The 16938-nt window shown below is 39.6% G+C and overlaps 2 protein-coding genes across 4 annotated transcripts in view; one reads left to right on the top strand and one right to left on the bottom strand.

Annotated features, from left to right (window-relative positions):
• The window catches only part of LOC309474407 (uncharacterized protein), a 328024-nt gene that overhangs the window by 25598 nt on the left and 285488 nt on the right, over positions 1-16938 (top strand). The window lies entirely within an intron of this gene.
• The window catches only part of LOC309474318 (inactive rhomboid protein 2-like), a 93219-nt gene that overhangs the window by 13272 nt on the left and 63009 nt on the right, over positions 1-16938 (bottom strand). The window contains exons 12-18 of the mRNA XM_082136782.1: positions 6526-6687; positions 6170-6255; positions 6017-6080; positions 1829-1923; positions 1502-1577; positions 1188-1288; positions 874-1027 (exon numbers count right to left, since the gene is read on the bottom strand). Of these exons, the coding sequence (XP_081992908.1) occupies positions 874-1027; positions 1188-1288; positions 1502-1577; positions 1829-1923; positions 6017-6080; positions 6170-6255; positions 6526-6687 (738 nt within the window). The remainder of the gene's footprint in view (positions 1-873; positions 1028-1187; positions 1289-1501; positions 1578-1828; positions 1924-6016; positions 6081-6169; positions 6256-6525; positions 6688-16938) is intronic.

The following is a 16938-nucleotide window of genomic DNA, read 5'->3' as shown; positions in this document are numbered from 1 at the left end:
AATTTAAGAAATGTATATCTAAGAATACGAGGTTACACTTTTACTCCAAAGGGAAGGGAAGTGAACAGAAGTTTATCAAAACTAAATGATTTTTCTGAGTCATTTCAAGTTAAGCATTCTGGCAATTGCCATAGACCAGGGTTTCTCAAACTCGGTACTGGAGGGCCACTGTCCTGCACAGTTTAGCTCCAACCCTGATCGAACACACCTAGCTGTGAGTTTCTAGTGATCCTGAAGACATTGATTAGCTTGCTCAGGTGTGTTTGATCAGGGTTGGAGTTAAACGGTCCTGGAGGGCCACTGTCCTGCACAGAGTTTGAGAAACCCTGCCATAGACAATACATTTCAACTATGGGGCAATGCCTGTCAGAGAGTATAGAAGCAGGAATGTGAAGGCCATTTTTATTAGAACACTTATAATAACGTAGATACAGTATATTGCCAGGTATATGCAAGGATACCATGAATATGATATTCATGGTGTCGTTGCATATACCAGGCAATACATCGCATTTACAGCTCTACATAATCATGACAAGAATTGAAAGACTGGATGTAACTTTGCACAGAAATATTACAAGCAATTTTACCACACTTTTTATTAAGTAAGTAATATTAATCACACTGTTCATATAGGCATAGTTTTGAAAATGTGTTTAATGTGTCTTGGCTCATAGAATTTTATTGTGTCACTTTAAATGTTTTTTTAGTTTGTTTTAACTAAGCAAGGGACAAATCAAATGCCAGTGATGTTTTTGACAGAGCTTAAATAAGTATTAAATATGGAACATTCTGTAATGGTAATACGTGTTTGCATAGGGACATTTTAATGCATTAGGTGAAGTTTAGCTGTGCTGGGCACTTGTGCCATACCTCTGCTCTGTACGGTAGGAAGAGGGCGCTGGCAAGGTTTCCTGTAATACCACTGAGGACGTAGATGATGGAAATGCGTAACCAGCCTGCTAGTTTCTCCAGGTCTCTAAGTATAGTCATTTGGAAGATCACTGACACCAGGCAATGCAGTAAACTAAAAAACAAATCACATGAGCATGGGTCAAAGAAACTGTCAATACCATTTTTGTGTTGAGTCTCAAATCTAGTAATAGTCTCAGTCTGCCTCTCCCTTCCATGTATAGACATGAGAAAGAGTGGAAGAGAAAGAATGAGTATAAAGACCTCAACCTTACCCAGCATGAAGAAAAAGGGAGAGCCACAGTCTATAGAACTGATCTGGGACACTGGGGTTCAGGAATGGCAGCAACCCACACACATCATCCAGGCAGTGGACCTGATGATGTATGAAAAATATAGTGGGCCGGATGATATATGATGTATATCAACAAAAAAATGGCCTCTCTCAAAGTATTACCATTTAATTCAGTCCAGAGAAGTCTATTTTCAGAAAACAGTGAACAAGGCATTTTTAAGTTTTAAAAACCTGTTCTGTTGTCTTAATTTTGATGACTGGGCTAAAAATTATGTTTTCAATGTAAATGGATACCTGTGAACAGAGTGTGGCCTCCTCATGGAAATATCCACGCATGAATTGGCAGTACTCCCAAGTGGTAATTTCACATCTTTACAAATGGATAAAAATGGAGCAGATTTGAATAAAAATTATAAAATTTGATTGTCAGAAAGAGGCACTGGATGACAAATCCATTAGCAAATCCATTTGTTTGGATTAACAAATTAAATGTTTTTTTCCATTTGTCATTCCAGACCAATTCCTTTGACTGTAAGCATATGGTAAAATTGTCAACATGTTTAATGCAAACTGTCATCATCTAAACCTTGATTTTTATTATTTCAAATGTTCATTCATTACCTTCCTTTAGTTCCAATACAGCATGGCCTGCCCTTCAGTGTGCAGTCCATGTGTTTGTATCCTGTGTGGTTCCACGTTTTAGGGTATGTACAAATCTGCAGTAGAGGAATAGGAGATTGAAAAACAATCAAGGCATAAAACTGTGTGTGTGTACTGTGATGGATTTTTTAATGAATAAAATAGTAAACTGTATATCAAACTAATCATAATTCTAACATCTAACCTTACTTTCCTTTTTAGGCCTAACATTCTAACACTTTGAACCAAATATACTAAAATGTTCTGTTCTTTGCCTGTTGTGTTATGGAAAATTCTGAAGTGCTGACGATGACAAAATCAAAAATATACTGTTTGCATTGTCTCATGACAATATTGAGTAATCAACCGAACTCTTAACAGTTTCCTGTTTTTTTTTTGTTGATTCGTGATAATTTTGCTTATGCCAATAACAGAGGGTGGGGGGTGGGGTCTTTTACCAATTGAACCAATCATATTGATAGAACCTGACGTGAGTTAATTCATGAGTTAGTCACGATGATTTTATTTGTTGTGTCTGTCTTTATCCTATAAAACCTGTTGTATTCCTGTTTGCTGGGGGGGATTCTCTCTGAAATTTGTCTGAGATCCTCCGACCGTGCTTCTTCTTGGGGGAGATTCTCTGAGAACTGCTCGGGAACTCTCCCAGCCGTGAATCGTGATTAAAGCATTTAAAGGACATTTGCTGAAGTCTGTCTGGTTATTATTGCTGCGCAACAAGTTAGAGTTAGGGGACCCAGAGAAACTAACGTCGACTGCAGACGTTCGGGGACATCGATTGTGGACTAGACCCAGAGGACGTTGATTGTAGACGAGACCCAGGTAGACTTAGATCAGGCGCGAAATAGGGGGAAAAATCTACCACAGGGCACAGGTCCATATATATTTTAGGACACAGGCATAATTTTCATAATTTTGGCTCTGTATGCCACCAGAATACAATTTAAATTAAACGATCAATATGAAATTGAAGTGCAGACTTGCAGCTTTAATTCAAGGGGCTTGAACAAAAATATCATGTGAAAAGTTGCAACCATTTTTCAGGGGCTCAAATGTAATCGGGCTAATGAATATAATCATAAATAAAATGTTCATTTTTAAGATTTTATCGAGAACCCTTTACATGCAATAGAGACTTTAAAGCTGCCGTCGGCAACATTTTTTTGATCATATTCAGTGTAATCGACACTATAATCCGACAGAAGAACATAAATAAGGTGGTTTTAGAAAAAAACCCGAGCTTCTAACTCCACCTGGAGCGTGTTATTTGTTTTGCAAAAATCCAGCGCTCCCGCTTCATCAGGTCCAATCAGCGCAGGGGGGTGTGAGATCTGACTGTCAATCACAGGTCGTGCACACGCCACAGATCCCCCCTCACTCGCGCACGTTAATATCACATGCACACGCCACGCCTGAAGTTCGCCTGGAGATTGCATGAAGCGTGATGGCGGAGAGAAAATCTACTAACAAGCTTCCAATTCCTCGGTTATTGCTATCTATGTCTAGATTAGCCAGGGCAGCCTACCTCCGAGTCCATGGTGTTGATAGATGCTGAAGAGACGGACGCGTTCACAGAAAATCAGGTACACACGCACAGTGACGCACTGACGAGCACGACCTCGATGGGAGGGTGCTCGCTGGTAGTGGGGAGGGGCATGAGAGTTGTAAACATTCAACATTTTGGCTAATCGACCCAATCTGCCAGACTTGCCGACGGCAGCTTTAAGCAACAGCTGCTGATGAAACAGCACCGACGTTCTGACGTTCTATGGTGCATGTGCGACTTTAACTGCTACTTCGTGACATTCTACTGTAACATCTACTACGAAAGAACAGCTGATTTGCCATAGTCATTAATACGAGACAGATTAGATAAGTAAATGTTATATTTTATGATTATGTTGCATTTTAATTGATCTGTATATAATTTAATGCCAAAAGCAACCCTTTTCTTGCTTTTTTAAAATACTTTTTTTGTATTTTGTTAAATGATTTGATATGTCATCCTCTTTATTATTGCTTTAGTGATTTTTGCATTATTTGGCTACAGCAGTTAACAGTGTACTTTACTGCCCTTTAAGTCCCTAATGACAGCCTAAAGTCTGGAACCCATGGACATCACCAATACCCCTTTTCCACCAAGGCAGAGCTGGTGCTGGTTCGGAGCCAGAGCCTAGTTTCAAATCGGTTCTTTGTTTTTCCACCGCCAAAGCACCAGCTCCGAACCAGTAAAACTGGTTCTTAAGTAGCACCAAATCATTGCAGGGTCTAGAACGGAGCCAAGAAAGAACCGCTTGCGTCAGAGGCTGGGGGCGGGGTTACCGTGGCCAACAAGACTGAAGAGAAACTTGTGACCGCCATTTTTAAATAGCAGCTAGTCGAGCTAATAGCAGCTCGATTATAATATCCGTCTATGTAAGTTACGGCGAGCTGCACGAACGCGTTGGATTCGCCGTGTTTGGATGCCGATTTATTTTCGCAAACCCATGAGCATCCATAGTAACGCAACGTCTATTATTGTTGATGCCTTGTTCGAGATGCATCGGAGCAGCGTGGACCGATCAGAGCTGCGGGAGTGTTTGGAGATCATACGACTCCTTGTGCTTTTTGATCGCTTTCGCAGTGCTTTGATTTCATGTGCTGATCGTTCTGCGAGAAGCCGATGCATCTCGAACAAGTCTGGTGTGTTTGTGTTTGGCGCTGCCGCGCTAGCGTTGCTGGGCAACATGATAGTATGCAGTGACGTAAGATATAGCTCTGTTGTGGCTCTCTGGCCGGTGGAAACGCAAACCGGTTCGTCAGTCGAACCAACTCCGAACTGGCAATAGCTCTAGCTCTGAACCAGCACCCGGTTCTTGTTGGTGGAAAAGGGGAACAATACATCAATACTAAAGCTTCCTTTGTGATGCTTTGCCAGGCCTTTACTGCAGCTGTCTTCAGTTGTTGTTTATTCATGTTCCTTTAGTTTAGTCTTCAGTAAGTGAGATGCATGTTCAATCTGGTTGAGATCAGGTGATTGACTCCACTGGAAAATCTTCCACTTCTTTTCCTTCAAAAACTCCTGGGTTGCTTTTACAGTGCATTTTGAATTATTGTCCATCTGTACAGTGAAGCACCATCCAATCAACTTTGCTGCATTTGGCTGAATCTGGGCAGAGAGTATATCCCTATACACTTCAGAATTCATCCAGCTGCTTCTGTCACATCATCAATAAACACCAGTGCCACTGGAAGCAATGCATGCCCATGCCATAACACTGCGTTTTACAGATGATGTTGTATACTTTAGATCATGAGTTATTTCAAGCCTTCTCCATACTTTTTTCTTCCTGTCATTCTGGTACAGGTTGATCTTAGTTTCCTCCGTCCAAAGAATGCTTTTCCAGAACTGGTCTGGCTTTTTTAGAGTTTTTTTTTTTTTTGGGGGTCTAATAGAAAGGCTAATCTGGACTTTCTATTCTTGAGGCTTATGAATGGTTTGCACCTTGTTGAACCCTCTGTATTTGCTATCGTAAAGTCTTCTCTTGACTGTAGACTTTGACAATAACACGCCAAGCACCTGAATAGTGTTCTTCACTTGGCTTCACTTTTTGAAGGGGTTTTTCCTTTACCATGGAGAGGATCCTAATCATCTACCACTGATGCCTTTTCATGTTGCTGAGCTCACCTGTGAAATCTTTTTTTTATTTTTTTTTTTTATGTACCAAACTGTTGATTTGGCCACTTCTTATGTTCCTGCTATTTCTCTGATTGATTTGTTTTATTTTTGCCTATTTATAATAGCCTAACGATGGCCTGTTTCACTTGCATGAAGAGCTCCATTGACCGCATGGTATTGGTTCACAGCAAAAGCCTCCAAATGCAAATACCGAACTTAGAATCAACTCCAGACCTTTTACCTGCTTTATTGATGAATAAATTATGGAGTAGTCATCCACACCTGTCCATGAAACTTTTGAGTCAATTGTCCAATTACTTTTGGTGGGGCTACTCAAGAGCTGTATTCCTAAACCCTTCCTCCAACATATATACACATACACACACACAAACATTATTTATTTGATTTTGGACTTCATTGGCTGAATTGTTTGACAAAAAAAATCTTAAGACAAATCTTCTATGACGGTAAAAACATTGGTGAACATTTCTCACCGGCCACTCTGCAATGTTATCAGGCCAAACATGGGGTCCTGATGAGGCTGGCTCCTCACAAGTTCTGCTCCCAGCATGGATTGCAAAGACAAAACAATAAAATAAAAGTTAATAATTTTCTCACAGAATGAGAGATATTTCATTGAAATTTACCTTGGGTCCTGATGACAGACTGCACCTGAAGATCTCACCATGTCTACATTCTCTTTGTTCCATTTTATAAACGTTGCTAAAGTCTCCTGGAACCAGAAAAAAAGCAAAAATGTATTTAGTAGTCATAATCCTCTTAAAGAGGAAGCACTAAAATGAAGACATTTTTACTTACAAGTCATACTGAATTAAAAGTAATTCAAATGTATGTTCAGCTTGCTTCCTCTGGGTGGTAGATAAGAGCTTTGTTTGAAATGTATGACTGCAATTAATCTTTACTGGACACATAACTGCTTTGCTGTTTGTATATTGTTTATTATTGTTCATGAATGGATGTTTGTATTTTTGTACAGTTGTACCGAGCAGTCGTCATTCTGGGTCTGCACACATCCAGATCCATCGTTCTGTACACAGCAGCCGGACTCTCTCTCTAGATCTTTGGCCTGCTGTGCTAGCTTCACTATTTGACTGTCTCGTCTGATGCATGGGGAGAACTTTGCTCCCAAGTGGATTAGATCCTCCTATGGAACAAAGAATACAGCAGGAGTGAAGAGACCCACAAAGGTGACCCATTAAAGAGTGACATTTCTTTAATGACTAACATTGCACAGCAGTAGAAGAGCTGAATACTTCAGTCTAACCACCACTGTCATTGTTCCAACATTAAGGTAATTTAAGGTTTCTATTAAAAGAGAGGCATAAATTCTCTTCCAATGACTAAGTAGCCAACACAAAGGTGATCCATCCATACTGTAAAACTAGTTGTTAATCCGGTGATGAAATGGGGGGTTTCAATTATATAAGCATAATGGCTTTATGTAAGCATCAGGGGCATCTCAATCATCTTGATAAATCTTTGTCTGATGAGGTAGTTTACAGTAGATACATCTGAAATAGGCTTTTCTATTCATTGAATGTTATTAGTTACACAATTACTTATTTAAACAAGAATTATTCAAAACTAGAAGGCTGACTGTAATGCCAGCTGGAGCGAAAATATCCTGCGCATCCTCATCATATGCCTCAGCCTAACCCCTTCGCTGTGCTGCTCCTTCACTTTTCCCTGTGGAATATTTTCGACTTGCAGACGATTATTCATAATATGACGTTGTAGCTGAGGAGAGGTAACTACCAGGCTAGTGCTTATCGCTGTGATAACGAGTAGTATGTGAATTTGTATTAATTAGTTGAATGAGAACATCCCATTTTCCAAGTCAAATTTACTTAGCACAGAATTGATTGATAATGTTAGCTTGTTAACTGCTAAAAGAATGCTTGCTTATCTCTTCTAATTTGGCATCATTTGTGGCTTTATTTAGTCATCATTGATGAAAGCTTTTTGAAGTGATTGGTTAATTTAGTTAGTTCACAAAAATGCTTGTTGTGAATTTTATAATAGATTTTTATTTATTTTATTGTTTATGTTCTGTTTGCTAGGAGTGATCTACTTATCTATTTATTTATTTTATTTATCCATATGGATATACAAACTTTCATTCCAAGGGGTGACAAAGGCAGAACAGCATCATCAGTCAGGTAGGGTAAGCGTGTTGCATTTGAATGATCTACATTTCACTGCAGCATTTCATTTCACTGCCCCTCAAATAAATATTTTATAATCTGGAACTTCCCTACAAGCACAAGATAAATCACCTAGCTTTGGTAAAACATGGCAAAGCATTTGTAGGAGCCAAATGTATTGATTCTTCAACCACTAGATGACGGTGTACACCAGTGGTGTAGGCGTGGTCACTTATTAATATCACATGATATTTAAACCTCCCATGGGTTGTATCAGGAAGGGACAGGTGGAGGGAACATATAGTTCTTACCATAGAACCACTGCTTTTAAACTCTGTAAGTTACCCTATACATTTCATTAAATGGACAACAAAGCATTTTAATGGATGTGGATCACTATCCACAATGGATAGTGATAGAATGGATATCACTATGTGGACATTGTTTATTCCAAACTATGCGTGAAGAACATCTTACCACCTTTCCCTAGCTTAAAGGAAGTGCTCGGATATCGTTTGGAATTTAGTTTTCTCGTGCATTGGAAAGGACGGAGGAATTCGGTGAATGGAAAATGTTTTGACTTGCGCATATGGCAGAGTGAGTGACTACTATTAGACCGGGATCGCTCAGAGTCTTGCCATCTTGAACTCAACAGGGTGTTTATGCTTGATAATGTGGAGAAATCTTCGAAGCTCTACGAAATGCCGAAATACGAAATGAGTGACTTTATTTGACCGATATTTATCACATTTTGGGATGATGATGAAGTTTGAATTGCGGCCTGAGTTCGAATGATTGTGTTGTTCTGCAGTCAACAGTGCTTTGGGCTTGCTGCGTTCTGTTGTGTTGAAGTGGATCTCACTCTGTTCAGTATTATTATCTTCGCTTTGTGGCTTGCTTATTGAACGCGCTTTGAAAGGAAACATGCTTATGTGCGCAATGAGCGTCATTTGAAAAATGAATGATGATGAATTCAGGAATGCAAAGGATGATGCTGATGTTGTTGAAAGTAATTCAGTGCATGGCTATGCTGTTATTGAAAGAAATAGCCCTGTTGAAACAGAGACAAGAGTATGGAAAATGACTGACAAAGGCGTTTCATTGCTTTTGCAAATTCTTAATAGACCAATGTAAATAAAAAATTCACTCGAGCAAATAAAGTTGAACAAAGGGTCAACGATCTTCTTTCCAGAAAAGTTACCAAAGAAACAGTTTCTGATGTGCAAAATATTGAAAGAGTTTTGAAACACTGCAAATATGCCATTGAAACGCATAATTCATTGCTGAAACGGAGTATGAAGAGCAACAAAGGTGGCTTGTCCAAAAAATTAAATAAAAAATAAATAATGAGTTTATCACTGATGTCAAACAATAGTTATCTGATGTTGAGGTTTTATATGATGGAATGTCTTTAATAGACAAATATAAATTCTGATGACAGTATATCCAATGCTTCAAAGAGAGGATCTTGCTTTAAACCCTATTGCTAGTCTGGTTCTTTAAAGGATTCAAGCACTGCATCTGCTCGTCTCAAAGCAAAAGCTGAAAAAGTAGCCTTTTTGTAATCTGTAGTCGCTTTAAAGAAATTGCATGTTCTTGAGACCAAAGAGGAAGATCTCCAAAGACAAAAGAAGAAACTGCAGAGAGAAATTGAACAATTACAAATGGAATCAAAATTAGCTGCTGCTACTGCAAAAATGTCTATGTTGGAATCAAGTGAAGGAAGTGTTGAAGGAATGAATGCATATTAAGTGAAGCATGTAAAATCATGTACATCAAATAAATGTTCTAACCCAAAGGTGCCTTTACAACAACAAAATGCAAGTTCTCAACATGACAGTTTGATTGTACATCCAAAGGAGAGATCAAGCATGCAAACAAGCAAAAGCTTCAATGCACTGTAAACCTTCATCTGCAAAGCAGAAAAATGTAAGTTCCTACGGGCCTGAAGATAACATTCACACACATTTGTTGCCTCCTCAAATTACCTTTCACGTTTCTACTCCAAGTCCTATGATGTTGTACAGCAGCAAAATAACATTACTGCTCAATTGCTTCAACAGCAAGCTTTGGATCCCTTCCACCTCAAAGGATAATGGAGTTTGATGGAGATCCATTGCAGTATGGCTCTTTTGAACAAGTCATTGAAAAAAAAGTAACAGGTGACAAGCAAGAATGCCTTTACTATCTAGAGCATAGGTTCTCAAAGTGCGCCCGCGGGCCAATGGCGACCCGCAGAAACATTTCTGGCGGCCCGGGATAACATCCAAGCGGGAAGGAAGTCGACCGGAAGTTGAAGCCGGCCGCGTGCCACCATCTTGTAGCAGAACTTCACCTGCTGTTAGCATCCCATTGACTCCCATTCATTTTGGCGTCACTTTGACAGCGAATAACTTCACATCTGAGGCATTTAAAGACTCCATTTATCCATTATTTATTTCTAAAGAAACACGACAATGTATAAAATGCTCCATTACCTTGTAGCTTATGTTATGGCCCCGTAGAAGCAGTTTTTGTAAAAGTAGGTTAACGATTGCGTCATAACCACGCGACTCTCTGTCGCACAGTAGAGAGATTACCGTATGGACAGGAGGAGAAGCTCGCGGGCGATCGGGGAGACGTGGAGGCAAAATGACAAAATAATTCATCAGAATACCTAGCAAAAGTTTCTCCTGCTCCTAGCTCGTGGACACCTCCTACTCACACTCTCCGTCTCTGCAAGTTTCGGAAGGGAATGATTCAGATTTCTCATGCCACAGCCACTAGAAGACAGACGGGTTGCTCACGTCACATCTACGTCGTCAAGCTCGGTTTGAGTCTGCGCGTCAGGAACGGAAGTCCTAAGAAATCGCTAAAAATGGGCTTCACTTGTCTCAATTGAGTTCCAATGAGATGGCTCTGTCCACTTCTTATACTGTCTATGATAACATCTGATAACATCTGTAAAACTGTAGGCTACATTGCTTTGAAAAAATTCATCTCCGTTTAGTGGTGTTTAGCGGCATCTATAGGCATAAGCGGTAATTACAGGTGTGGTCCGACCGATCGCAAGTGACAAGTGACTTAAAGGCACAATATGTATTTTTTTTATTTAAAAATATAAAAAAATCACTATATCTATGTTATATATTTTTTAAAGTTGTGTATTTACATTATCCCGACAGTTCCAATTAACTTCTAAATCCAGAGAAATTAATATTTTAATTCGAAGACACGGACCGTGTCTTTATTTCCGTTTTGTCGCCGTCAATGCCGTCATATCCGTGTTGTCTCTGGTTTCCGCTCGTGCTGCCATGGCAACCAGAGCTATGAACCAGAGCCCTCTGATAGTAACCAAACTGACGCGGACAACTGTGTAGTTCGCAATGTCTATTTGCACGCTGTTGTTGTTTCGTTCAAACATTATGGACCATGGCAAGCAGACTTTGGATAAAAAAGGAGAACTAAACCGAGAATCAATATCAGCGCGGTGTTTTCGAGATGTCGAGAGCTCCCATGGACACTATATAAACGAGAGCTCCACGTCCGAGACTTCGACAACTCCTACATGTACTTTATTAAACAGGTGAGCACATTTACATAAAACTAATCAATGTTATATAGTTCAACAATGATAAAATGTTAGAATATGATCTGTATGTTATTCTAATGTTGATCTAGCTAGCTTACTGCTAGTCTCATACAGACAAACTAACGTTAACACATACATTTCAACACATTCAAATGCAGTTTAGAGTGATAGTGTAATGTTAGACCAAGTGAAACAGCGCTGCGTTACCTCTCAAGTTTAATTTGTCTAATAAACTGACCTGTGAGTAGTAATTCTGCGTGTAGTTCGGTAGAATGAAATGTCCATATTCCTTTTATATCCGCGGGACTCGTGTCGCGTGTGGAGCTTATAGCTGTCTCTTAGCAATCCCGAACTGCTTCATATCACAGTCATGATAAAAGCATCGATGTATTCAGTAATCCATATACATTATTAGATCGGTCGGCTTGACGTTGACGACAAAATCCATAATTCATAGCAAATGTTGCGTCATCAATCTACGCCTTAGTTATTGTAAATAGGTTAGCGACCCCTAGTGGAGAAAAAATCCCATACTGTACGTTTAATGACAAGCTTATTATAGCCGCGTTTCCATTACCTTTCAAATTTTTCACAGGCGCGAACACTTGCATTTTCCTATCAACAGTGGAAACAACTTAAAATACTCAATCATTTCTGGTCATACAGAAAATAATAATACATTATTCGCAACTACTTTTATTTGTGTAAACTCATAATAACAAAAAATCGTTGTGCTTTTGTAAAATAAAACAAAACAATCAGTAGCCTACGCACTTTCATGATCTCCATGAACTGGAGCTCGAGAACTGAAACAAAATATAGCCTATGTAGGCTAAAGCTTGAAATGTCCACTTTTAAACAAACAAACTCGAATCGAAAGCTAATACCTTCTGATGTTATCCGTATGAAAGGTGCATTTCTCTCTAAAAGCGCATCTGCTTAACAGCGGAGATGGAGATATGTTTTTAGCCGACACTTAGAAAACAATAGTTTATTAATAAACAATTAAAATGCCTCGCTGTTTTTTCAGACACATTTATTATCTTTATTCTATAACTCACCTTTCTGTGGGCTGTGGTTCCAGAGACACAGGCTATATTCAGCACTGTGGGAAAAACATAAATTCCAGGTTCTAATTTGGCCTTAGAAAACCAGTAAAATCGACATGTTTTCCATATTAATTTGGGAATATTTTAAATGTTTAATAAAGGGGCAAAAAGTCATAAACAAAAATCTGAAAATTCGTCGATATTTACTTTTTTGCGCAGCAGTTGGTGTAGCCAGTTCAAATTAAAACTTTGCGTTTTAAAGAGGCTATATGCAACTTTTCCCCCAAAATAAACGTAACAATAGCCTTTTTATTTTACCATTTATGACTCAAACATCTCCTGATGAGCATACTGACACCTTGTCCGCTCACAGTGGGTGCACCTATAAGCCTGTATCCAATTTTATCTATTTTCTGTCGGGTCGGATTTTTCCCGCGCTGTCTGCGGATGTGACGTCAAGCGCGTTCATGTTAAACGTTTCAGATCACTCTGCCACCGCTAGTCAGCAAACAAACTTAGTTTCTCAAACAATATATGTATTTGACTGTTCTTACCTCTGTAAACTAAACATAATGTTAACTTCTTTGCAGCGGATGACTTGTGAAGTGTGCACGTACGAGAGCGAGCAGAAAGGAAGAGCAGTTCCGTTTTTTGGCCACAGGTGTCAGTCGCGAGTTTAAATTTCAGAAAATCGCATGTAGCCTCTTTAAAAAGAGTCTCTCTCTCTCTCTCTCCCTGTCAGGTTTTCATGTGGTGCTTTGGTAGCTGGAATAATAATTATAATTCATTACATTTATATATTGCCCCTGAATAAGGCCTATGCTGATAAGAAGCAAGGCACACTGATTTGTTCTAAATAAGTTTGTTCTTGAAATGGACTGCACACAGGACTGTTATATCCCAAATTTGTCTGTTGAGGGTAGAGAACCCCAGGGATTTAGTTTGCATTGCAATTTTTCTCAAGATTTGCCAGATTTAGCCTCAGTTATATAATAATACCCTCAATAAATGTAAACTGTAGAGATGCAACCTGGTCATTAAAATTATTTCAAATGGGATTTTCTTTTCAGTATTTTTTTTTCTTTTTCTCCCCCGCCCCTTTGGCGGCCCTCAGTTCAATGTTGGGTTCCTAAATTGGCCCTCACCTATCAAAACTTTGAGAACCCCTGATCTAGAGCAATATACAAGAGAAAGGCCAAGAGAGTTAGTCCGTAGTTGTCACAATATGACAGCTGATCAAGGATATGATCGAGCAAAGAATCTGCTCAACAAACATTTTGGCAGTGAAATTAAAGTAACAGCAGCAGATATGGAGAAGATATGGCAGTGAAATTAAAGTAACAGAAGCAGATATGACCAAGCATGAGCTGGCCTATGATAAAGTTTGAAGATGTTGATTATTTGGCGTCTTTTTTAATTTTTCTAAAAAGCTGTTGTAATGTAATTGAAGATTTACAGCATAATGGATGAAATGAATGTTCCATCTAACCATCGACTCATTGTGATGAAGCTGCCTTACAAGTTTTGAGAAAAGTGGAGGGCTGCTGCCTGTGAGCTACAGGAGCATCGTGGCAACAGGGCTATGTTTTCTGATTTGGTAAGGTTTACTGAACATCAGGTATTGAACATTAGTCTTTCTGATCCATTGTTTGGAGATCTACAGAGTGGACAGTCATCCTCTTCATTTCGTGTCAAAGCTAAGCCTAAATCTACCAGTAAAGTCCTTGCAACTGTTGCAGCTGTTCATAAAGTTTCAGAGTTTTGTTCATCTGAAGTACAAAATCACCTGTACTAGTTCTGCTCAACCAAAAGACAATAATAAAATGTGTATTACCTGTAAAGGCTGCCATTCATTGGAAAGGTGTTCTCATCTAAAGAACATGACACACAGAGAAAAAGAAGAAAATATATCCTGTTTTGGGTGCTTGAAGACTGGGCATGTAAGTAAAGATTGCAGAAACCCATTAATCTGTGATGTCTGCAATCAAAGGCAATCCACCTTGCTTCACATAGAAAACAAAAGGCAAACCATCACCATTACCAGTAAAAAAATAAAAAAAATAAAAAACTACTTTGCAGGGTTGTGGTCAAACTGGGGCAGGGAACAAGGAGTGTGTTCTGTCTATCATTCCAGTACAAGTCAAGGCGAAGTTAGGTAGCAAGACTGTCAACACCTATCCATTTTTGGATCCTGGAAGTTCAGCCAGTTTCTGTACAGAACATCTTATGAGAAAACTGAATCTTACAGGAACAAGATGCACCATACTGCGCCGTACTTTAGACCAAGAAAGGTCTGTAGGGCTGAGCAAATATGGGCAGAACGCTTTACTACCCTAGTACTTCAAAAATCCTTTTAAAGGTATACATGTGAATTAAATATGGCACAATGGCCTCTCTCATCACAGTATACTAATGCCTATCTAGTGCAAGGGATTTTATCAATATACTGATTGGGGACTGTTGGGACACTCCAGGCACAGGATGGTACTGTCGGGAGAGACAGAGTCATTTGCACCTCAATGACACGTCTGTACCATTTGCTTCACAGGACATATGCTTTCAGCTACATACTGTTTATTTACTAGTGTGTAACTATGCCATGTTTGGTCTCATCTGACAGCTTATAAACTGAAATGAATGGTGGTGAACTTAATAGAGAATTATTAACAGTCAAGGCGGAGGACCTATGCAGTCAAAACCCTATTGGGGTGGGTCGTGAATGGGCCACTAAGACATGGCAATAGTAACAAAGAATGACTGGCAGTTCTGGATCTCAATTGCCAGGCTGGAGGATCTGTTGATTGCACAATATAATCATGATTTTAATGAGAAACTGTCAGACGATGATTTTGCCATGTCCAGAAATAACCAACAGAGTTCATGGAAATAATGGAAATCACAATCAATTTCCTAGTCTCCTGATATTATCATGCCAAACAACCACAATGTTGCAGAACAGCATGTCCTAGGTCTACAAAGGAAGTTTAAAAGAAATCGAGAATATCAGCAAGAGTATACATCTTTTCTGTCTGAAGTTATTGACAAGGGATGTGGAGAGGTAATACCACCTCACCAGTTGAAACGAGAAGATGGTGAGGTTTGGTACATACCACACCACCATTTATATCATCAGAAAAAGATAATTCTAAGAGTAGTGTTCGATTGTGGTGCAGTGTTTAAAGGAACCTCTGAATGGTCTGCTGCTGCAGGGTCCCTATCTCACCAAATCTCTGTTGGGAGTTCTTACAAGGTTCAGACAGTCGCTGATATACAAGCCATGTTTCATCAGGTAGAGGTTTCTCAGAAACGTGGACTTTGCGTTTTTTGGTATCCTTGTAGTGATGTTACACAGAATTCTATGGAATATAGGATGAAAGTTCATATTTTTGGGTCAGTGTTTTCATAGCACTGAATGTAGACCGGTGTGTAAAGCCCAAAGACTTGACCATCTGAACATGCTCAGATCCACACCTTCTCTGATGCCAGTGAGTATGGCTATGGGACAGCGTAATACTTGAGGTTGGTGAATAGTGGAAAAAAGGACTACAGTTGCATTTAATGTAGAAAAGTCAAGAGTTGCTCCATTTAAAGCAAATAACAATCATGTGGTTGGAACTTACGGCTGCTGTTCTTGCTGTACGAGTTGATAGAATGCTACAAAGGGAGTTGCAGATTAATTTGGATATCTGTGTTCTAGACAGACAGCATGACTGTACTGAGATATATCCAAAATGAAACTAAGCGGTTCCACACCTTCGTAGCAAATAGAGTGGCTGTCACAAGAGACTCAACAGATGTTGTGCAACAGAGACACATACATTCAAGTTTGAATCCAGCTGATGAGGCATCTAGGGGGCTTGGTACTGAATAATTTTTAGCATGTAATAGATGGCTTAAAGGGATACTTCAGGATTTAGCATTAAGCTTTGTATTAGTAGAAAACCTGTAGTATTTTCGAATTACCGTGCTTTCCACCCTCATATCCCCCTGAGATGAGAGATTTATGTATTTTTTGTCTGGAAAAAATCCTCAGATGACGCAAAAATCGTCATTTTGCGTCATCGGAGGATTTTTTGGCCAGAGGCTAAAGACTACAGCCAGTAGGAGGGGCTGTCCCGCATGTTTTCAACCCGCCCATAGGAGGTGGGATCTCACTCACAGAATGTACACAGTGTCAGCGGTCTTTCTTTGGAAGCTAAGCTAGCAGGCTCTTGTTCTGTGGAGAAAGCTGAGTAGTAGGAGAAAGCTGAGTAGTAGGGGTTACCATACTCTTTATCCCGGACATGTCCGGCCGTCGAGATAGTCCAAAATGTCCGGGATTCGGCTTTTGCTTTCTGCAGTCGCCATTTGTTGTTTACATGCACACCTTTTGTTTCAATCTAACTGAATTCATTTCGATTGGTGAATCTGAATGTAGTGTTTACATGAACGCTAAACAAGTGATCGGTCGATGTGCGTTTTAACATTGCTAAGAAAATTCCCGCTCCTCCGTGAGAGATAAGAGACCGGCTCATCAGTAATCACGCCACCGACCTCGCGCCGTTCTCCCGCGTCCCTCAGCCTCGTCCTGCTCACCACAGTAAACATAATGAATGGCGACTGTAGAACGCAAAAGCCGAATCCCCGACATT

This window comes from Leuciscus leuciscus (assembly GCF_965113295.1).
Source record: "Leuciscus leuciscus genome assembly, chromosome: 14".
NCBI lineage: Eukaryota > Metazoa > Chordata > Actinopteri > Cypriniformes > Leuciscidae > Leuciscus > Leuciscus leuciscus.
This window is presented reverse-complemented; position numbering and strand designations above follow the sequence as displayed.